The sequence below is a fragment of the Chelmon rostratus genome, chromosome 10 (genome assembly GCF_017976325.1).
Source record: "Chelmon rostratus isolate fCheRos1 chromosome 10, fCheRos1.pri, whole genome shotgun sequence".
Classification (NCBI taxonomy): Eukaryota; Metazoa; Chordata; class Actinopteri; order Chaetodontiformes; family Chaetodontidae; genus Chelmon; species Chelmon rostratus.
Genome location: NC_055667.1, coordinates 24,522,594 through 24,542,323, shown reverse-complemented (window position 1 = coordinate 24,542,323; position 19,730 = coordinate 24,522,594). Strand labels below are relative to the sequence as shown.

Genomic DNA, 19,730 nt, shown 5'->3' with positions numbered 1-19,730 from the left:
TCACGTCGCGGCTGTTGCGTTCAAAGCCGGCCTGAGGGTGGGAATCGCGTGACTTGTGGGCAGTTTTAGGGACCGAGCTGTTCACGCCGGTGCAGTCAGCAGCTTACAGGAAACGGTCAAGAGCAAAAAAACACACCCGCCCACAGGAAATCCCCTCCGCTCCAGCTGACGGAGGAAGCGCCTCCCGCAGTTAAAGCAGAGACGGATCGCAGAAAGAGACACCCGTCAGCGGAGAAGCTGTTCACTCTCCACCAAGATGCGTCCACTGCGGCTGAGGATGACCATTACCATGATGGTGATGATGATGATGATGATGTGGGCTTTTACGGTGAGTTAGATTATTCAGGTTTCTTATAATATAATAAAAGGATCGATTCTGATTGGCTCAGGTTGAACTCTTCCATCTAGTCGCGTTGTTGTCGGCTGTAAATTCAACTTACTTTATTCATCTTCCACTCAGAAGTGTCATTAAATGATGTTTTTAGGTCAGAGTGGTCGTTGCAGAAATGTTGCGCCATTTACGCGTACTTTCACTTTCGTTTTCAGCTGGACGGGGACGGGCGGTTGCGGTGCGAACACGCGACTTTGTCTCGATCCTGACGCGCAAACTAACGTTATTAACAGTGAAGCATGTAAAAGGTCCAGAGAAGTGCACCTGCGTGGCTCTGAGTTTCGGAGTGAACAGCTTGCTGAATGTTTGGGACTTTCCGTCCCGCCCTTTGCAGTGCGGTGTGAGGAAGTGAGCCACAAGGCTCGGCAGAGAAACCATGGTATAACATCATTATTCGTGTCCTTTGTGTTTTGCAGTCGCTGGCCGCCGCTCAGTGTGACCCCCAGACTCAGTACGCGCGCGGTGGCGAGTGCTGCAAAATGTGTGGTCCAGGTACGTGGACGCTCCTCTGCTCACTTCCATGATTAAAGCTATCAGGTTATCTCTAAAACGGCTGCTGGGATGCGCACTCTTTGTCCAGGCGCCGTGAATGAGACCCCAGACCATGTAACATGTAGGAACTGGGCCCCTGAAAAACAAAACATTAACAATTGCAAACCTCTTAAATCTAGATGTACACCGAATTCCTTCACTTCATTGATTGAACATGATGACAAAGATGGCAAACAGAAAGCTCAACACTCAAACACTGACTGGCTAAAATCTTTTGCTTTTGCTTTCACTTCCCTTTCACCCTTCCCCACCCCAACATCCACAGCACTCCAAAGGAAAACTTCACTCATTGGCTTTCCTGCCAAGACTTAGAGGCGGAGGTCGACACCACCCTTACATCTGTTATATGTGAAGCTACCTCAGTGTGGAGCTGTGCACATTAATTCCTCATTGATTATCAGTCATCAGAGAAATAACTGTCAGCTTCCGCCCTGATAGCCCTGCATTCTGTTTTTATTCATGTTTTACACAACTCGATTAGTCATTTCTGTCATTAGTCAAGCAAAAAGAGTGAAGACCATCACAAATACTCTCTTTTTACATTTTAAGATGTCTCCTTGGACTCTTGGGCTTTTTTTTTTCTTTTTGACATCTCATTGACTGAACTATTCAAAAAGGCTGAATCGCTGCTCCCGCCCAAGAAATAGTCCAGCACATAATCCCACAGGAAATAGCAACTTTTTGTGTTTACATTTTGCCGTCTGTGGGGGAATAAACAAATAGCAAATATTAATCAGGGAGCTTTAGAGCTGCTGGTGGACAGTTTGTTACCTTCAGACAGAGCCAGGCTAGCTCTTTACCCCTGTTTCCAGTCTTTATGCTAAGCTAAGCTAACTGTCCTGGCTGTAGTTTTGTATTTAACAGACAGACATGAGAGTGGCGTCGATCTTTTCCTCTGACTCTTGGCAAGAAAGTGACTACAGGTCCTCATTTACGACAAACACCTGAGACAAACACTGTAGCACTGCACAGTACTGCATTTACGAAGCAACGGCGTGTTTTTCATTTCAGGAACCAGCATGTCGTCCCTCGGCACTTGTCTGGAACCTCAGTGCCAAGAATGCAGGGAGAATGAATATCAGGATAAATACACCAGAGAATCCAAGTGTCAGCTTCAGCCATACTGTGACCGAAGTAAGACAAATTCAGCTAAACTGTTATTCTCATGTAGAGTGATAGACGTCTGTTTGGGGTTTCAGCACAGGGTACAACTTGTGACCGTTCTTCTTCCAGATACAAACTTCCAGGCTGCCGACCACGACACCAAGAAAAGAACCACATGCATATGTAAAGTGGGATTTCACTGCTCCGGTGAGGAATGTATGATCTGTGTGCCGCACAGTACCTGTGGACCAGGACACGGGGTTCACTCCAAAGGTGCGACACATCTTTCCGATCCACTGAATGTGCTGAATCTAGATTAGATTAGCATTTAATCTGTTCTGGGCATTCGAGGTACACAGTCGATGTAGCAGCACGCATGTCCACGTACGGCCGACCTACAGCTAACATGCAGTATCGCACTTGTCTTTCAGGCAATCATACGCATGACACGGTGTGTCAGAATTGCCCCGATGGCACATATTCTGATGAGGACTCACTGGACGGCATCTGTAAGAAATGGACAGAGTGAGTATGGAAACGACAACACGTTTACGTTTGATGTGTCGTCGTCCGTCTTAGCGAGCACCAAGCAAGAAAGCGCATTTTCCATCATGTCGAACTGCTCTTATAAGTTGGGCCTCCAACTTTGCGAAGGTTGCGATGCGACGGCTCGTTAAACCACACGTGAAAGCACGAGTGTTTATAAAAGGGGAGCAAAAAGCTTCCCGTCATGGAGGAGCGAGACACAATGATGATTCCAGTGAGGACAACTGTGCAGGCTTCTGGACCATCTTCCACTCGACGGGACAAACCAAAAGGGATCGAAGTAGCTGTGTTGAGCTTAGCTCTGCACACCTGGATGATCACTGTGTGAAGCCGGGTTAGGTTCAGGGTTTGGGTTAGTGCGCCGTGCTCGTCGGATTGTTCCAGAAATTGTTGGATGCGGCTCCATGAATTCCACCGCTGAAGAGATTCCAGGTGCTGTTGATGATCCGTCAAGCATGTTGATGCTGGATCCTGGGCTGAACAGGCTTACATTCAGTGTCATGTATGAAGAAATGGTAGCTACCCAGCAAACACTGTTCGGACGGTGGCGTCGTGTCCCGGTCGGACGCCGAAAACTGCATCGTGGTCATGAGGCAGACGGACAGACGGTGACCTTTTTTTCACCAGTGATGGTTCAGGAAACCGGGAGCTATTTATCATTTAATTGCTATGGAAAAGGAAATGCATGTGCCTTTGTTATTTTTGATGTGACAACATTTGATTGCAGATTTATTTGGTTGCGATCAGACGTCGGCGCTGTGGCGTTCACTCCATGTGTGACGTCCAGAATTACTCGATGCGTTTATGGCATTCATGTACATTGAGCTGTAAATTATATTCCTGTGTCATTGTTTTAATCCTGTGGTGTTTGTAAGAGCCAACAGTCTTAATCTGAGCTGTCTTTGATCGCACATGGGAGAAGTTTGCCTTCAGGGCTTGCTGTCAGAAAGTCATGTGACGTAGCATAAAGAGCGACAGGTGGGAGGTCGCTCTTTTTTTTAGGTGAACGTAAAATTAAGCAGAATAGCTGAATCAGCCCATTCGTGGTAGCGTCATATGTTGACGTCGCTAGAACTCTCAGGACGATCAGCTGATGAACCGGACTGTGGTCCAACTTTCATGTCGGAACTAGGGATGCCAGTTTTGGTTGATTCTTCTTTCCATAACCCGACAGCCATCAACCATTAACGAACCAGTTTATCTTGAGCTGACTGAATCTCCCCGTCAGCACAGAGGAAGTGACAGGGAGTCGTGACGTAGTTTTTCGTCCAGCGGTTGGTGGTCAGAGATAGCGGGTCTGCCGTGGCTAGCTTGACACTTAGCTCATCCTTCCTCATCTGAAAGTTTGTCGGGAAACTTCTTCATCTTTTCATGTAAACATCTGAGAGCCAAATCCTTATTGGACATAAAAACTGCTGAAAAACTGGATGAAAAACCTGAATCATTGACAGGAGAGACAAAACAAATACCTCCATACAGGGCACAAGATGTCAATAAATGGTGTGAAAATGATATGAATCATATGTTATGGTTTTCACAGTCACAGATTGCATCCAAATTGAACATTTATTGGACATTTGGGAGTGACACAACCCCAAATAAGTTTGATCCCTCCATTAGAGTTTCAAAGACTCTGAGAATCTGCACCACGGAGCTCTGAAGCTGTTCTGGAGGCTCGTCGTGGCCCAAAGCCTTACAGCCTTCTGTCGGACAGCAACATTAGCAAACAGCTGCCTTCTTTTTGGACGTTTCAGGACAAATTATCAGCTGAATTTGTCGATCACAATAAGAGACCAGGCATTATCCTGTAACACTGTGAAATTCTTCGCAGGTGCGAGAAAGGACAGCACATCCAACATATTGGAACGGACGTATCCGACGCCATCTGCGGTAAGTTCTGTGTAGGAGGATAAACTGTAAAGTGTCTCACTGACATGTGCAGCTGTGTGGTTAGCGGTGTCTTACTCAGAACGAAACTGCAGGCCAGGAGACGGTACGCCGTGTAAATCTGTCTTCTGTGGTTTTGAGTGTGGGATTAACAGCTTTTGCCTACACAATGTTTACACTCCACCATGTTTCAATAGCTCAGTCTGTTTTTTTTTAAATATAACATGAAGCATGGACTCCATGAAAATGATGTTTCCTCTGCTGAAATGCAAATGTGTAGCAGATATGAAAGTTACCTTTTTCAGTGAGGCGCTGTAAACCCACTTCCTGTTCTGGAGGGTGTTTATCAAGAGATCTGTATTCTCGATAAAAACCTGTATTCTCCTCAGATGATTGAATTATCCCGTACGGGGAGATGATTGATTGCGAATGTGTCGTTGTGATGCTGTGGTTAATGGTTTTCTCTCGTCTTCTTGTCTTGCAGAAACCTCTCGGACACACCTAACTGTGATCTTGGCTGTGCTTTTTGCAGTTTTTGTTGTATTTACAGCTGGATTCATGTTTTGGCGATGCAAAGGTAGGCTGTGCTCTCAATGCTGTCTCTAATGAGTTACACATTCAGTAATGTAGTGAATACTCTCATGTTCTCTGTCTTTTCTTCCTTTTCTTTTAGATAAACAAGACAATGCAAAAGGAAAGGTAAAGGTAAATGTGATTTTTATCTCGCTTTGCTGATTGCTACATAAGTCTTTCATGCAGCTCATACACAACCCCGATTCCAAAAAACGTTAGGACGCTGTTTAAAACATGAATAAAACAGAAAGTGATCAGTTTCTAATTCTTTTTGACATGTGCTCAACTGAAAATAGTCCAAAGACCTCATCAACTTCATAGATTTTTGTAAATTTCTGCTTATTCTGATCTGATGTAGTAACATGTTTCAAACAAGTTGGGACAGGAGCAACAAAAGACTGGGAAAGCTGTGGAATGCTCCAAAAACACCTGTTTGGATCATTCCACAGGTAAACAGGCTGATTGGTAACAGGTGATAGTATCATGATTGGGTATGAATCATCCTGGAAAGGCTCAGTCGCTCACAAGCGAGGATGGAGCGAGGTTCACCAGTTTGTGAACACATGATTGTATAAAGGAGATTAATACATGGACTCAGGAACACTACGTTGTTGGTGAACACAGTTTGTTTGCAGATGATTACATTCTGTTTTTATATAGGTTTTGCACAGAGTGCCAACTTTTTTGGAATCAGGGTTGTATTTAAGTAAGCAGGAATATTCTGTAAAAGGTGCAGCAGGCGATTCTCGAGCTGATTGGTTGTTTTCATTCAGACGTGGTTGATTCTTGTAAAAGCCAATAGGAGTACAGGGAGGAGCCGGAGAAACCAGATTATCTGTCTCATGTATGACTGTCGGGATGTGGTGACAGTTTCAGCAAAATTGGCAAAAAGTTATTTTTATAAAAGTTCCCTACTGAACCTTTAATGTTCACTTTCTCTCAAAGGCAAAATTTACTATGAATGATCATGTTTGATGGTGCTCACTTTAAGGAATAGTTTGCCATGTGGGGAAATATGCTTACTTGCCCTCTTGAGTTAGATGAAGAGCTTGACACTTGCATGCACAGGAAGCTACACTTGGCAATCAGTTTATCGTAGACTGGAAACAGGGGCAACCAGCAAGCCTGGCTCTATCCAGAAGTCACGAAATCTGGCTGTGAAGCCCACTAATTAACATTTATTTAATCTGTACAAAAACTGAAGCGTGAAGTTTGACAGGCTAGCTGTTTCCTTCTGTTTACAGCTATTATGCTAAGATAAAACTGTTACTTTAAATGACATTTAATGTAGGGTCTATATGTTTTCCAGCATTGATCTAGCTGTGTTTAAATGGTTTCCCACTTAGAGTACTTGATCTCATTAATACAGAGCATTTAAACACCATAAGAAACTAAAACTGTGGCCTTGAATTCATAGAATTTTACTCAACTTTTTCTCCCATTCCCACAACATTTTAACGCCATTTTTATCTTGAAGGGCTGTGTTGAATCCTGTCTGGGAGAAACCCACGAGCCTCTGAAGGAAGCTACAGGACTCATAACAACCCCCACTGAACCTGTGGATGAAGAGTACTGCACCTCAGGCAGCATGCCTGAGTCCTCGCAAGACGAGGGTTTTCAGAGGACACCGGAGGAAAACGAGGATGAGCCGAGCCAGGAGATGTCGCATGACGTGCTTCTAACTGAAAATGGAAAAATTGTGACACAGGAGAACGGGAAAGCAGAAGTCCTCTCCCGACAGGAATCACAAACACAGACAATTACAGGCTGAAAGACGGACGTTGCTTGTTGATAGTGTGTAATTATGAATGTAACCTGTTGCGTATTGTTGCCTCACATGTCACTTGTACATAATTCTCCACCTAAAGACGTATGTAGTTTACTTAAGTGTTGACAACACATGTAAAGCTCGATTGTAACAATATTAGAAAATGGTAACCCTCTGACAGTTGGTAGCATTTCTAAGGTTGCAGTCTCACATTTCACAGTGTGTGTATATATTGTATTTTGATGTAGTCATCAACTTTTATTTGAATTCTTTGCAAAATACTTCCGTGCATATTTGCACCAGATACAAAGGTACGACAATAATTGTGCATGGAATTAGCATGTCATTAACAAGCTTTTTATTTTTCATTAAAATGTGTGCCACTTTAAATTTACACCAGAGGAGTGTTTGTTTTTCCCGCTGTTGGTCAGTCAGTGTGTCTGTTTAACTCAGAGCCTTAAAAGACACAAGACTAGTGTTGTGACGTTCACGAACGAACTGGTTCTTTTGAACAGCTTAACATGAACGATGGGAACTGAGTCGCAGCTGGGAACCGTTCTTTTTTTCCCCCCAGTTACATGGGGAGGAGCTGCTTATTAGATATGCAAATAGCATCACGCCACTTTGTGCACGCTGCCTTCACGCGAGTGTGCCAGTAACAAAAAAAAAAAAAGAAAAACACAGAAACATGTGAATGCCTCCTCCCTTGGAGAGCCACACCAGCAAGTGGTCTAAATGAGGAGGAGGAGAGTCAGTCCGACGTCGTCGACAAAATGAGCCAATTAAGGAAACGAAGCAGCATTTGGATGCACTTTTCTCTAGTGGCAAACAGGAGGGCTAAATGCAGTATTTATCAAAAAAAAAAAAAAAAATCTTTTCAGTCAGGCTCCACAAATAATTTGCACAGACACCTGAAAACTCAACATCCAACAGTAAAAGTGGCAGAGGTGAGAAGAGAGCCAGATGACTCAGATAATAGTGACAATGAAGTCTCTGAAAATGCCACCAGTCTATTGAACAGTTTGTTTGTGTGTTTGGTTGTTCTGTATTATTAACAATGTTCTTGTGTGGAAATCTTTGCACTAAAAGCTGTTTTGCACAGAAATCCATTGTAGCCTGCTTTGTTTCATGTTCATACGTGTTCAAGTCGTGGTTTACGCACATACATAGAATTGTACAAAGGGTAATTCACGTCACTGTCAAAGCAGAGTGATATGGCGCCACCCTGTGGAATATTTACAATTAATCCAGATCAGACTTTAAAATCTAATCCACAGATGTTAAATAAGGTTATAATCAATATTTCAGAAGAATTCAAACTCATATTCATTCCTCCCAGTGATTACTTCCAGGATAAAACGTTAAGGCCAGACTGGCTTCTTAAAACTTCATAAATATAAAAATGAGCCAGTTTTTTGAACGGCTCTTTGAAAGGAGCCAATAGCGATTACTGCGCCAATTGATGGCAGTGTTGCGCCTTTTTTTTTGCCATAATTTAACGGGTACAAATCTACTCCGTTACTACACCTGGAGCTCTCAAACTTGCTTCTTAAAGGTCTGATCTGATTTTTATTCAAGGTCAGAGTTCAGGAATGATTGACAATAACATTTAATCATTTTATCACCATGGACGTGTCTTGTTTTGCTATTGGTGCATTGCTGAACATTACGTCCCTTCTCGTGTTCAGGTTCCAGTGCATGTGTTGCAGACGCTAGCGCCTGATGGGCCTGACAGTGAAGGGCAGTCATGGCAGGCCTCCTGGCATGAAAATTACATTGCTCCATAATGTATGACAGTGACTGATTTGAGTCAGGAGGAAAATGACACTTTTTCACTGTATCAGTTTAGAGATATTCCAAAGTAAAAGTAAAACATTTTTACCTTGAAATGGTCACATTTCTCAAAGGCTCTATCAAAACACATTGCTCCATAAATTTATGACATATACTGTTTATTTCCCTTTTATATACAGTCACTTTTGTGAGGAACATGCAGTTGTGGGATGTTGTTAATTAGCTAATTATGCATTTTCTAAAATGACTGAAATTTTGAGGCAGTTTCCTCACTGAAGGAAGGCTTTGTAAAAAAACAACAACAAAAAAAAAAAACTAATGTATGATCATGTATCCATGTACATTCTTGGATGACTTGGATGAGACAGCACAGGTGTGTTGCATGATCAGACCATCAAAAAACATCAATGTGCCAAATGGCAAGCATTGTCAGAGCTCTATGAAAGTGACCAGGGACTACGTTTCACCTGCTGATGGGAATCTGCAAATGTGCAAGTGTTCCATGCAACCAAGAGGTGTACGACATATGCAACGTCATCATGGCAGAATCACACCTGGTTCTTCAATTAGACCCATATGAGGCAACAGACTTGTGTCTACAAAAACTACAACCTGTCAGCAGATTACAGAACACACTACAACATATGAACACTTTTGTCATCTGAGCTGCTTCTTCTTGTTTTTTTTTTTTGTAACAATATGTGAAAAAAAAAACAATATACTCTCATCCGTGGACATCATACTTGCTTCATGCCCTTTCAGTTTCATGTTTTGCAGATGTCCATGCTGTTCTCAGCTTTATGGTTTACGTAAATTGATTCAACAGTTATACTGAGGATAGGAAAGGCTACTGGAGTCTACAATCGTGTGAATTATCATCAGTGTAACTAAGTTTGATTAAAAAAGTAAGAAGAAATGAACTTTGTTTTTCTACCATCTGTCCATCTTTTTATTTCTTCTTTTTTCTGATGCTCAGTGTTGTGATGGAATTTTCTGTCACTTGACTCCACCTAGTGGGGGCCTCAGGGTCATGGTCAGGCAAAGGGGTCTTCTTCAGACCAGCTCAGGATCCAGGTGAAGGGAGAGGTCTGTTTTGCTCTGCTGGAGAACAATGCAGCTGTTGGGTTGTTTCCTAATACAACCCTTGTTTCATGACTCGTTGAGGAATGGCTTCCTTCCCAGATCACTAACAGAGGCCAACATCAGCCTTATCCTTAACAAGGGGAAGGCTGATGATGATTGTGTGTCATACATGCCTATAAGCTTATGAAATACACATTTTGAAATGCTCTCCACAACCCTTGCTTTGTGTTTACAACACGGTCCTGCCTTCCATTATAAACAATGATCAAGCAGAATTTATTTAATTCCATTTAACTACTATGGCCTAATTAAGTCCAATTTTGAGGTACTTGTACTTGAGCAGTTCCATTTTGTGTTACTTCCTACTCTACTCTACATTTATTTGATGCATTTAGTTACTTGCTACATAAGTAAAAGTACAAAAAATTGCTATCACACACGGTAAAAGGATGTTAAAACAAGCACTTTTGCTTTGATTGCTTAGAGTATATTTTGATGCCAATACTTTTGTATTTTTACTGAAGTTCAATTTTGCATGTCACATATTATTAATTATTTTGTAATCAAAGAAATAAGGTTTTTGATACTATAACCATGGGGTTGAAAATATTTTTTTAACCAGTGTAATCTCTTCACACAGGCTACAAGTGATGTTCATTCAAAAAGGGCAGCAGTCCTCAGAGCACTTTGCCTCTACCTTGGTGAGGACGATGGACATGTGATCCATGAGTATATGGTAATTTTAATGTTCTGAATGTAACTGATATTGAAGATTCTGAAGTTGTTTGTCCTGTAGTTTTGGCTCCCCACTGGGCCTCTTCAGTGTCCAGCAGAGGTGTCTGTTGTGTTTAAAAGAATAATTTGCCGTTACAGTGCACCATTATAGAATCTTTGACATGTAGGGACGTTTCTTGTGCTTCTTTACCTGTCCAAGTCAGTATAGTAAAAGGTTTTGTTTCTGTTTTTTATATGATAGAGCCACACTGTAACAAATTTCTGTAAATTTACAGTGAATTTACAACAGTATCTGACTGTTTTTTATAATAATTGTAAAATACTGTTAAATATTCATCCACAGCATTTAACAGCATAAAACTACATTTAACAGCATAAAACTATTGATAACATCCCCTGGGGGAGTGGAATAGGCATATCATGCAGATTACAATCAGTCATACTCATTATGTCAACAGAATGCTTTAGTCGTGAGCAGAGCTCTAAGCGGGATAACAGTGAGCAGGTTCCTATCGTCCCTGCTCACTATACATCATCTTTTACTTGATTGAAACATGACGGATCCTCGTGTTCTAGTATTATTGCTCTTTGGAGAATGAAACGTTAAATTGGGCTCATCTGAATTACAGCCATTTATTGCAGGATACGTTGGACCAGAAGTACTTCCGGTTCGAGCGAGGAGCGAGGAAACGAACATTTTGAGAAATGAGATGCACCCTATCACTGCATTACTGTGACACGGAAGAAAACTTAAAAACATGAAAATTCTCAGGCGAGTTCTGGAGTTACGCGGAGCGTCTGTGGTTTCTTAAGGATGTTTATTCGCGATATATCGGAGATAATGACATCCTCTGAAAACGTAAGGCACGCCTATATAAAAATATGTGTATCACGTATGTGTGTTCTGCTTAGTTATCACTCCAAGAATGAGTCTGATTTTTGATGCACAATACGGCCTTCGGGCGCTGAGGGGTTTAAAATGACTTAATTGCCTCCAGGATGCGTTTTGATAACTGGGTTAAACTGCAATAATTAACTTACCTGTTGCTTTCACCTGTGGTGAAAACGCTGCTCTCGTGGAGTAAAGTCGTGCTGTAGTTACTTTTGATTTCCTCAGAGGGGCGCTAGAGGTTCGTGGATTATCACATCGTGTCTCTATAGTGAACATACTGCTGAATGATGTTCTTGATATTCTTCTAAGGAGTAGAAATGTGTTATTTATCAGCACTACAGGAGTCAAAATCATAAGGAGACAACGTTTTATCAGTAAATATGAACTTTGTTACGATGTTGTGTTGTACTGTATTTATCTGTGTGTGAGAAAAGGGGCAGATAAGAGCTAAGCTGCCTGCTCTGTGTTCTGTTTGTAGGGATTTGCATGAAGAGGTGAGGCCAGAAGAAGACAGCTGCATGCTCCCAGGGGTTTCTCATTATCCCCGGATTAATGGAGGTACAGCCCTTTGAATTTACATGGGAACCTGGGTGATAGATAGTGAAGCATCCCTCAGCCTTCCCCTAAACACGACTAACATCTTAAAAGACCTGCGGGCCTGCTGCTGCTGACTAATCTGAAGTGAATTTTAAACCTTTTTACCTGAAGGGAAAATAAGAAGCATCAATTTGCATCCACGCAGGAATTTAAGAAATGTGAGGTCTAACATTAAAGGCAGGGATTACTGCAAGAAACTGACCAGAAACTTGCTTTAGAAGACTTAAGAGGCTACATTTAGGTTTGATATGCAAAGTAGTCAATAGTGTTTGTGATCATTCACATGATTTCCCTTAAATAAGAAGTTTTATCTCACATATGAGTTTTCACTATGAAGGAAAATGCTACTGTGCAAGGCCCTTATTAACAGGAGCTTTGTAACATGACTGTGAGCAGGAAACAAAGCAGCTGGATGGCTAATTTCCCATTATAAACAAATTAAAAGAGCCATAAATATATGATATGTGTCAAATACAGAGCAGGAAAGCACAGTGGGATTTCGCTCTAAGCTGAACTTTATTTAAGCAAAAATATTTCTTCATGATTAGACAAAGGAAGCATAATTTACAGGTCGCTGATGGAAAAATACATCTACATTTATTTACACGTTTAGTCTTTGGTCTCAAAACATTTCCATTTCACTGCAAACGTCAGGAATTAACGATCAGATCCCTGAGGTTTGGAAGTTTAAAGTGCAAAAGATGTGGGCAATGTCTCTCTTTTGTGTCTAAATACCCGCTTAGACAATTTCATGGGTGGTGTAACATGACGGGACAAACAGTCCGTTTCTGGAGGCCCATTCGGCCCACAGTTTGCCGGCCGGGTGGTAAATATGCTCCACAGGTTTCTTCACAGTCTCCGAGGTGGCCGTTTCTGCCAAAGACCAGATTTTGGGCTTCTGGCTCGACATGTTTTCTTTACTCTCCAAAGCGGCTGGCGTGTCGGACTCGCTCTTCTCAACTTTCTTGACAAGCGCGAGCTCCCCATCTTCGCGCTCGCTGATTGGCTGCATCTCCAGGCGCGCATCCACAGGTGCCGAGCCGCCCAACGCGCTCTCCACCTGCGCGTCCGTGTCTGCGCGCTCTGTTTGAGGCTCTTCTTCCTCCCGCTCATCCAAGTGACATTTCTGCAGGGAGCCGTCGTCATCGTCGCTCTCACCCTCCTGCTCCTCGTCCTCCTCGTCAGATTTCCCCTTCGACGCCCAGCTGACCCTGTTCTCCTTCTTCAGGCGTCGCCTTGCGTTGGCGAACCACGTGGAGACCTGCGTGAGGCTCATTTTGGTGATGATGGCGAGCATGATTTTCTCGCCCTTGGTCGGATACGGGTTCTTCAAGTGCTCGTTCAGCCAGGCCTTCAGCGCTCCGGTGCTCTCTCGGGTGGCCACCTTGGCGACCCGACCGGGATCCTCGGCTGCTCCAGGACGGTAGGGCGGGTAGAAAGCTCCCCCGCGAGCCAGGAGCGCGTGATGGTAGGGAGAGGCAGCCTTCAAGTCGAAACCGTTGTTCTGCAAAACAGAAAGATGGAACGTTTAAGAGCGAGCAATTACGCACGGAGTTGACCCAGAGCGCACAAGCAGACAGAAGTGCAGTTAAGGTGGAAATCCTCCTGAATTAATATTGTTGGCTTTGAGGGCGGACATAACTTCTAAAACTTCTCAACATCAGATTTCAGACACACTTTCGTTAAGTTTGAAGCTTTCCATGCGATGACTGATCATCAACTCACCATGTGCGTGATGTGCCTGTGGTGCGGATAGGGGATAAAGTTGTATCCTTGTAGTCCTGAGTATGTTATGGGGACTCCAGCTGCCATTGCTGCCAGATGCTGAGCCTGCTGCTGCTGCTGCTGCACGCCCGGTGGGCATCCCAGCACCGGAATCTGATATCCAGCCGGCATGCTGATGTTCCGCTCCAAGAAGAAGCTGCCAAATCCAGTTTGCGATGCGGGCATCTTTCCTGCGTCCCAGCTATTCGGGTTTGAGTGGCAGCCCAAGCTCCTGGATCTATTTATACACACCCAGCTGCCAGCGTGTGTGTGCGGGGGGAGGGTGGGGGAGGTCCCTCTGGTATTGACTGACAGCTACGTTCAAAAGACCCACAGCTTTCACTGGCGATAAATCCCATCAAAGAAGCCCTCCGCTGTTCCTTTTAGCGTTTTCGCGGAGAGGCTAAATATGCGCTACTTATCGCGACACAGTGATTTCTCGAGAGAAGTTTCAATTCAAATGCAACTTTTTCTTTAAAGACGTGAATTAGGATTCAGAATTAACCATCAGCGCCGCGTAACAACCAAACATCATCTGTTTTTATCATAAAACTCAGTCTTTAGGTGTGTGTCATTCTGATAAACAGCGCAAAATATAACTTTTTACATGCACAGGCCACAAAGAGAAGACTGTTAATTTCTTTCTGTTTTTAATCCTGTTTATTATGTTTTTATTTTGCCTCTTATTTACACATTTATTTTCACGACAAGGAAGCTCACACCACCTCCATGTCGTTTTTATGACGAATTTAACACCTCGTGTCGGCGGAGAGCCTCAAAACTGACCTGAATTTAGTTAACAGCGTCCCGCCAGCCCCCGCCGTCGCTTCTGACACTTCATCACCTACAGATCTGTAGTTTTGTGAATTGAATTAACCATCTCAATAGCATTAAATCACGCTAATAAACAAACAAAATACGCTTTACGCACGCGTAAAAGTGCCGCTAAGAAAGACTTGTGCCATTCCCCGAAATGAACTTGTTGGAGTTTTTGGAATAAAAAAGACTGAAGTCTGTCACAGTTGTCATTCAGCCTCACGTGCCCATTTTATTTGTTAATTTAATGACTGAATCATAACAAACTGTCCGCGCAAACGTCGGATCTCGTTGTTCTGGGTGAAGCGCAGCGTTTCAATGGCCCTAATTAAACGAGGTTAAGTGAAACAGGTGTTGACTAATGTATATGATAATTGTGAGATAACAGATGCTAATGTGTGTGTGTGTGTGTGTGTGTGTGTGTGTGTGTGTGTGTGTGTGTGTGTGTGTGTGTGTGTGTGTGTGTGTGTGTCGGGGGGTTGTCAGAGATAAGAGGAGAAGATTACACTTCTTATTGTCCCCCCTCATGCCCTTCAAAAGCGCCACAGTCGAGCTCAGTGTTTGGGTTCAAAGGAGCAGCACACCTCGCTTATCTTGCATCATTTTGATTATTATATTAACAGTATGGAGGTCTGCAGCTGGTGGCGATGGTCGCGGCGCTTTTATTAATTAATTAATTGGTAATGGTGATTAGTATTGGAGAAGAGTCGAAACGCGCAAGGGTGATGACTTGTAATGCTTATTCAGATGTTCCATTTAAAATGTACTCGTTTTTAACTGATGATCTGAACTTATGTTTCAGTTTGGTTGTATTTTATGTAAAAGCCCAACATGTAGACCCCACATGTCTTCGTTTTAATTCGTTCCATATGCATCATAATATCTTTTATCCACTCTCTAACTCTCATTCACTCAGCTTCAGCTAGTTTTTTTTTTTTCTTAAATGAGCTTCATCAAAAGCAAATGAAATTGTGACCATTTTTAAAGCTGCCACAAACCAAATTGTGAGTTCTGTAACATTGATTCAGGGGTCTGACCCTGTGCATAAATCTGACTCTAATAATTATTTGAAGCAGCTGAGAACTTGCAACAGGAAAACAGTTCAGTGCATGTGTTGATTGCCTTCTTGCAGCAAATTTATTGTTGTTCAGAATTTGCAGGAAGTTGTTAGTTTATTAGCTCACCCTGCTAAAACTAATGCAAGCTAATTCAACAAAACTGTAATAAATCCAACCGTCGTGAAGGCCGTAGCGTTCAGTTTGTGTTGAAACTGCATTGAAGAGCTTTTTTTTTTCAACTCTGTAGTTTGTTGTGCTGCTGCTGTTTGAAACAAAAAGACACAAGTTGCATGAATGTGCTTTAACGCGTCCGTGTGGAAGCTGCAGTGAGTGATACCCCCAGAAACAAACAGAAAAATCTGTGCAGCACCTCCTGTAATGGAAAACAGCATTTTGGTCTGTGGAGAAATCCTCAATCTTATCTGTGATGTTTACACACAAACGAGTCGTGCTGATTACAACAGTTTCTACAAGTAAACATGAGTTCATCATTCACCAGCATGAGGAAATGAATGCGCAGTGGTGGACTGTAAATAAGTGCATTTACTCAAACTGTATTTTCATTTAAAATTCAAGATTAAAATACTCAGCAGTTTACAAAGTAGTCCAAATCTGGCAGCACTTTATTTGATTTGTGTGAGACACTGTCACCAACATGAAGGAATCTTAATGAATGTTTCTGACTGTTGTCATTAAGTGTCATTGGGCCAATTAACCCTCACCCCATTATAATGTCATTATTGACAACAGTCAGAAACATTCATTAAGATTCCTTCACGGCAGGTGTGCTGTCAGTCTTATGCACACACCTGTAAATTAAGTGGTAGCATATATATATAATCTACAAACATGAATAATAAATGTAATACATGTTAACACATTAGTGATGGTACTCCATTACTGTAAGGCATAATAATATAACGCTAACAGCGGTCACTGTGCAGCAACATGACTTCTTTTAATTTTGTACTCTAATTACATTTTGCTGCTGATTCTCCGGTCAGATTTAGAAGGCAGGAGCTTTGATTGCAATGGAGTAATTTTACTTTGTGGTACTGATACTTTGACTCAAGTAACAGATCTGAATACTTCTTCCAGCACAAAGTGCACGAGGGGAATTTGTCCCTTTGAGGTGTTTTGAATTACCGTCACTTTGAGTGTCTGCTGAATGAGTGTGATGTTCTTTTATCTGTACCTGTTGAGTGTCTTAAATGCAACATCAGACACTGACTGAGCGATTCTGGAGGAAATGTTGCTGATCAGAGCTGAATCGATCGGTCGATTAATTGATTAGTCGATCGAGAGAAAACTAATCTGCAGCTGTTTTGAATTAAAATAACTTTAAAAGCATAAACAGTTCAACCTATAGTCAGGCTGCAGCTTCTCAAATGGCAGAATAAACTGAATAACTTCAGGTTATACTCATGATCATAAAAAAAATACATCTTTTGTAGAAAAATTGATGAAACAAATATTCAGCAGATTCAAGACAATAACCTCTCCTGGTTTATTTCTCCAACTTCACCCTCGTGGTATTTTGTTATCCTCAGAGGTGTTTCTAATATTATGTCGTACAGCTGAATGTAATCATGGGCCCAGATGTGCAGAGAGAGAGAGAGATACCGGGGATGGCCTCGGATAAAACGTGGAAGAGGTGGAGGGAAAGAAGGAATTTATTTGGGTGGGGTCCACAGAACCTAAAGCAAATTTGAACAGGAGCAACAATGGGCCGAGCGGAGTGCAAAGAGAAGGAGGCTTATGGCATCAGTAGTCTACATCTCACAACACAAACAGCTCAGGGCAGCGGCCTTTGTCCCTCTCACAGGACTTCTTTTCACTCTCTTCCTCTTTTGGCAGCTCCGTCACAATGCAGGTGTTGGTCTTGCTCTGACAGGTCGAGTTTGTGCTGTTTGCCGTTAGGATGTCGGTCGTTTACAGGAGAGAAAAGTGACCAAATGGAAGATGATTGTCCTCAGTGCCCGAAGAGATTCAGCACAAGATAGCAAAGAGGATGAAATTATCTTTATCTCTGATAACACCTGAGCCATTCCTCTGCATTGAAACACTGCTGTATGCCTGCTATCACCTTTATTGGCAAATCCTCTGTATATTCCACATTATGACTCACTAAACAGACAGTTAATTTAAGTAAGGTTCGGGTAAAAATGCAGAATGAGGGGCCAACGAGCAGGTCAGGACAAAAGGTTTAGGTGTGACCTCAATTATAGGCAATCCCCTACCTGCAAGCTAACAAAGGGACTAAACATGCAATTAGAATAGCTCATAGGTAGGTGTGAACAAGACAACAAAAGCCTAAAGAGAATCCACAGAGTCTTCAACACCTATTGCTTGTTAGTTTATTTTTCCTGCACCAGACGCTGAAAGGGGAAAAAGTTCACTCTGAAGCTGAGCCAGAGGAGGGAAAGTTGTATATTTGTTTTAAGTCCATCATGTGAAAATCTGGAATGTGTTTAGACATTAAAAAAAAGCTCATTGGATAGATGGAAATTGTGTATATATGATGGGTTTTGACAGAGCTTTTCAAGAGAGCCACTGATCAAAACCCCAACAAAGAAAAGCCACATTTTAAGGAGGAGAATTTCCATAGTAAAAAGCTCAGAGTCAACTGACAACAAACATATAATGGTCTCCAACCAGAACTGTAATTTTCTCCCCTAATGAGATTTTCCTGAGGCATCAACACAAATGGAGAGATGTAAGCAAAGTGTGAATGTTATCAAGCTCTCCCACCCCTTTACTATCTGACCCCCTCTTCCCAGACCCCCTTCCACTCTTTGTCCTTTGTCATTACTCTTATCAGGACCACTCTATCATTCTTTCAAAATAGTCGTGGCGCTGAAACCGCTTGCAAATGTAAGTATGTCTTTGTTCAGGGCCGGCCGGTGGCCCGCCTCCCAGCTCCCTCCTGGGTGCAGCCTGATTGACGGCCCTCCGCTGGGTGAGTGACAGGCGGCGTTGGGTAGGCCGTGATGGCCGGTGTGACAGCTGCTGCCGCCCTGTGTCTGGGCCCCGGCGGGTGGGTGCTGGGCCCACAGGATCCCTCAGCTAGAGATCCCCGGCCCAGTTTGCTGGAGCCCGGTCGGAGCGGCCTCCCCGGTGTGCTCGTTGTTGCAGATCAGCTTGTTAGCTCGCTGCACCCTGCTTTCCACACATCAGCTGCAGGTTTCCCTGCACGTGTGCAGAGCGTGAAAGAGGCCACAAAGTCTCCATAATTACAATTTAGAAGAACTATGCAAACAATTAATAAATGGTTTCTAACACTAAAAAGTAGCCATAAGAAGTTGTTGCTGTTTATACACCAGCCTCCATCCATGAGGGCCCACAGGAGCAGTTACATCTGCTAACAGCTACATTACAACATGTTATAAACCCTTTAGTGGATGTTTGAACACTGCTTATGAACGCCTTTAAGCAAACTGGAGTGGAGGAGCTTCTTTCATCAACAGTCAAATGAAAAATTCTTGCATCTAGTCTTTATGTGAAGCCTTCACCTTCTAAGCGTGGTTAGATTTCAGTGAAACAAGGTTTTAAGAATGGTGTTAACTGAATTTTATGCAGGAACTCCGCAGTTTTACGAAGTGAAGTTCATGCATTCATCATTTTCTCTCTTTAGCCTCACAGCGAGCAGCTAATGAGGTTATTGGGCATCTGTGACGTGACATCTACATTTTGGCCTATTTGTGAAACAATGGTAACAAGGAAGCCGGGGACATTGGGCTCTGTGTTTTCCAACTCAAAATAACAAAGCCGAGCGGCCGCTGGTGGGAGGCTGTGCTCTCATGGAAATGAGCAACTGAACCAACAATGTAGCGCCTAATCTCTTCAGAGAGAGGAATCAGTTACACAGCAGTATGCACCCCTCAATGCTTTTCATTAGAGTCAGCGTGCTATTGAAACAGTCACTCCACCCCCCCGCCCCCCCGACTCGCACACAAACACACAGCTACATGCACACGCACACAACCCTCGTGTGTAGCCACAGGCCCTGCTCATACATGCACTAGATACAAGGTAGCCCCCCAACAACAGAAGGGCTGAAATAAGTGGGGCAGAGGGTGGTATGGGGGTGCGAGGCCTCAAAGCATCGGATTAGAGTTAATGTGCCCTCCCTGGGTTATAATCTCTTCAGAGGGGGACTTTGTTTGAGGG

At 43.0% G+C, this 19,730-nt stretch overlaps 2 protein-coding genes and 1 long non-coding RNA gene across 4 annotated transcripts in view; 2 read left to right on the top strand and 1 right to left on the bottom strand.

Moving 5' to 3' along the window:
* The first annotated feature begins 123 nt into the window (after positions 1 to 123).
* cd40 (CD40 molecule, TNF receptor superfamily member 5) lies at positions 124 to 7,759 on the top strand. 2 transcript variants are annotated; one of them, XM_041946654.1, is made up of 9 exons: positions 124 to 328; positions 808 to 883; positions 1,955 to 2,077; positions 2,177 to 2,320; positions 2,479 to 2,572; positions 4,425 to 4,483; positions 4,965 to 5,057; positions 5,154 to 5,179; positions 6,531 to 7,759. In XM_041946654.1, the coding sequence occupies exons 1-9, from the start codon at positions 257 to 259 to the stop codon at positions 6,822 to 6,824; spliced, it is 981 nt and encodes a 326-aa protein (XP_041802588.1). In that variant the 5' UTR covers positions 124 to 256; the 3' UTR covers positions 6,825 to 7,759. The 2 variants fall into 2 exon arrangements, with proteins under 2 accessions (XP_041802588.1, XP_041802587.1); XM_041946653.1 differs by having other exon boundaries at positions 136 to 328; positions 5,154 to 5,185.
* Positions 7,760 to 11,177: 3,418 nt separating this feature from the next.
* The window catches only part of LOC121613122, a 21,653-nt gene continuing 13,100 nt past the window's right edge, over positions 11,178 to 19,730 (top strand). The window contains exons 1-2 of the long non-coding RNA XR_006007170.1: positions 11,178 to 11,292; positions 11,804 to 11,883. This is a non-coding gene — a long non-coding RNA (uncharacterized LOC121613122). The remainder of the gene's footprint in view (positions 11,293 to 11,803; positions 11,884 to 19,730) is intronic.
* On the bottom strand, positions 12,542 to 13,872 carry irx7 (iroquois homeobox 7). Its single transcript, XM_041946406.1, has 2 exons — positions 13,648 to 13,872; positions 12,542 to 13,426 (listed from the first exon to the last, which is right to left on the bottom strand). Exons 1-2 carry the CDS (start codon positions 13,870 to 13,872, stop codon positions 12,662 to 12,664), a joined length of 990 nt encoding a protein of 329 aa, XP_041802340.1. The 3' UTR covers positions 12,542 to 12,661.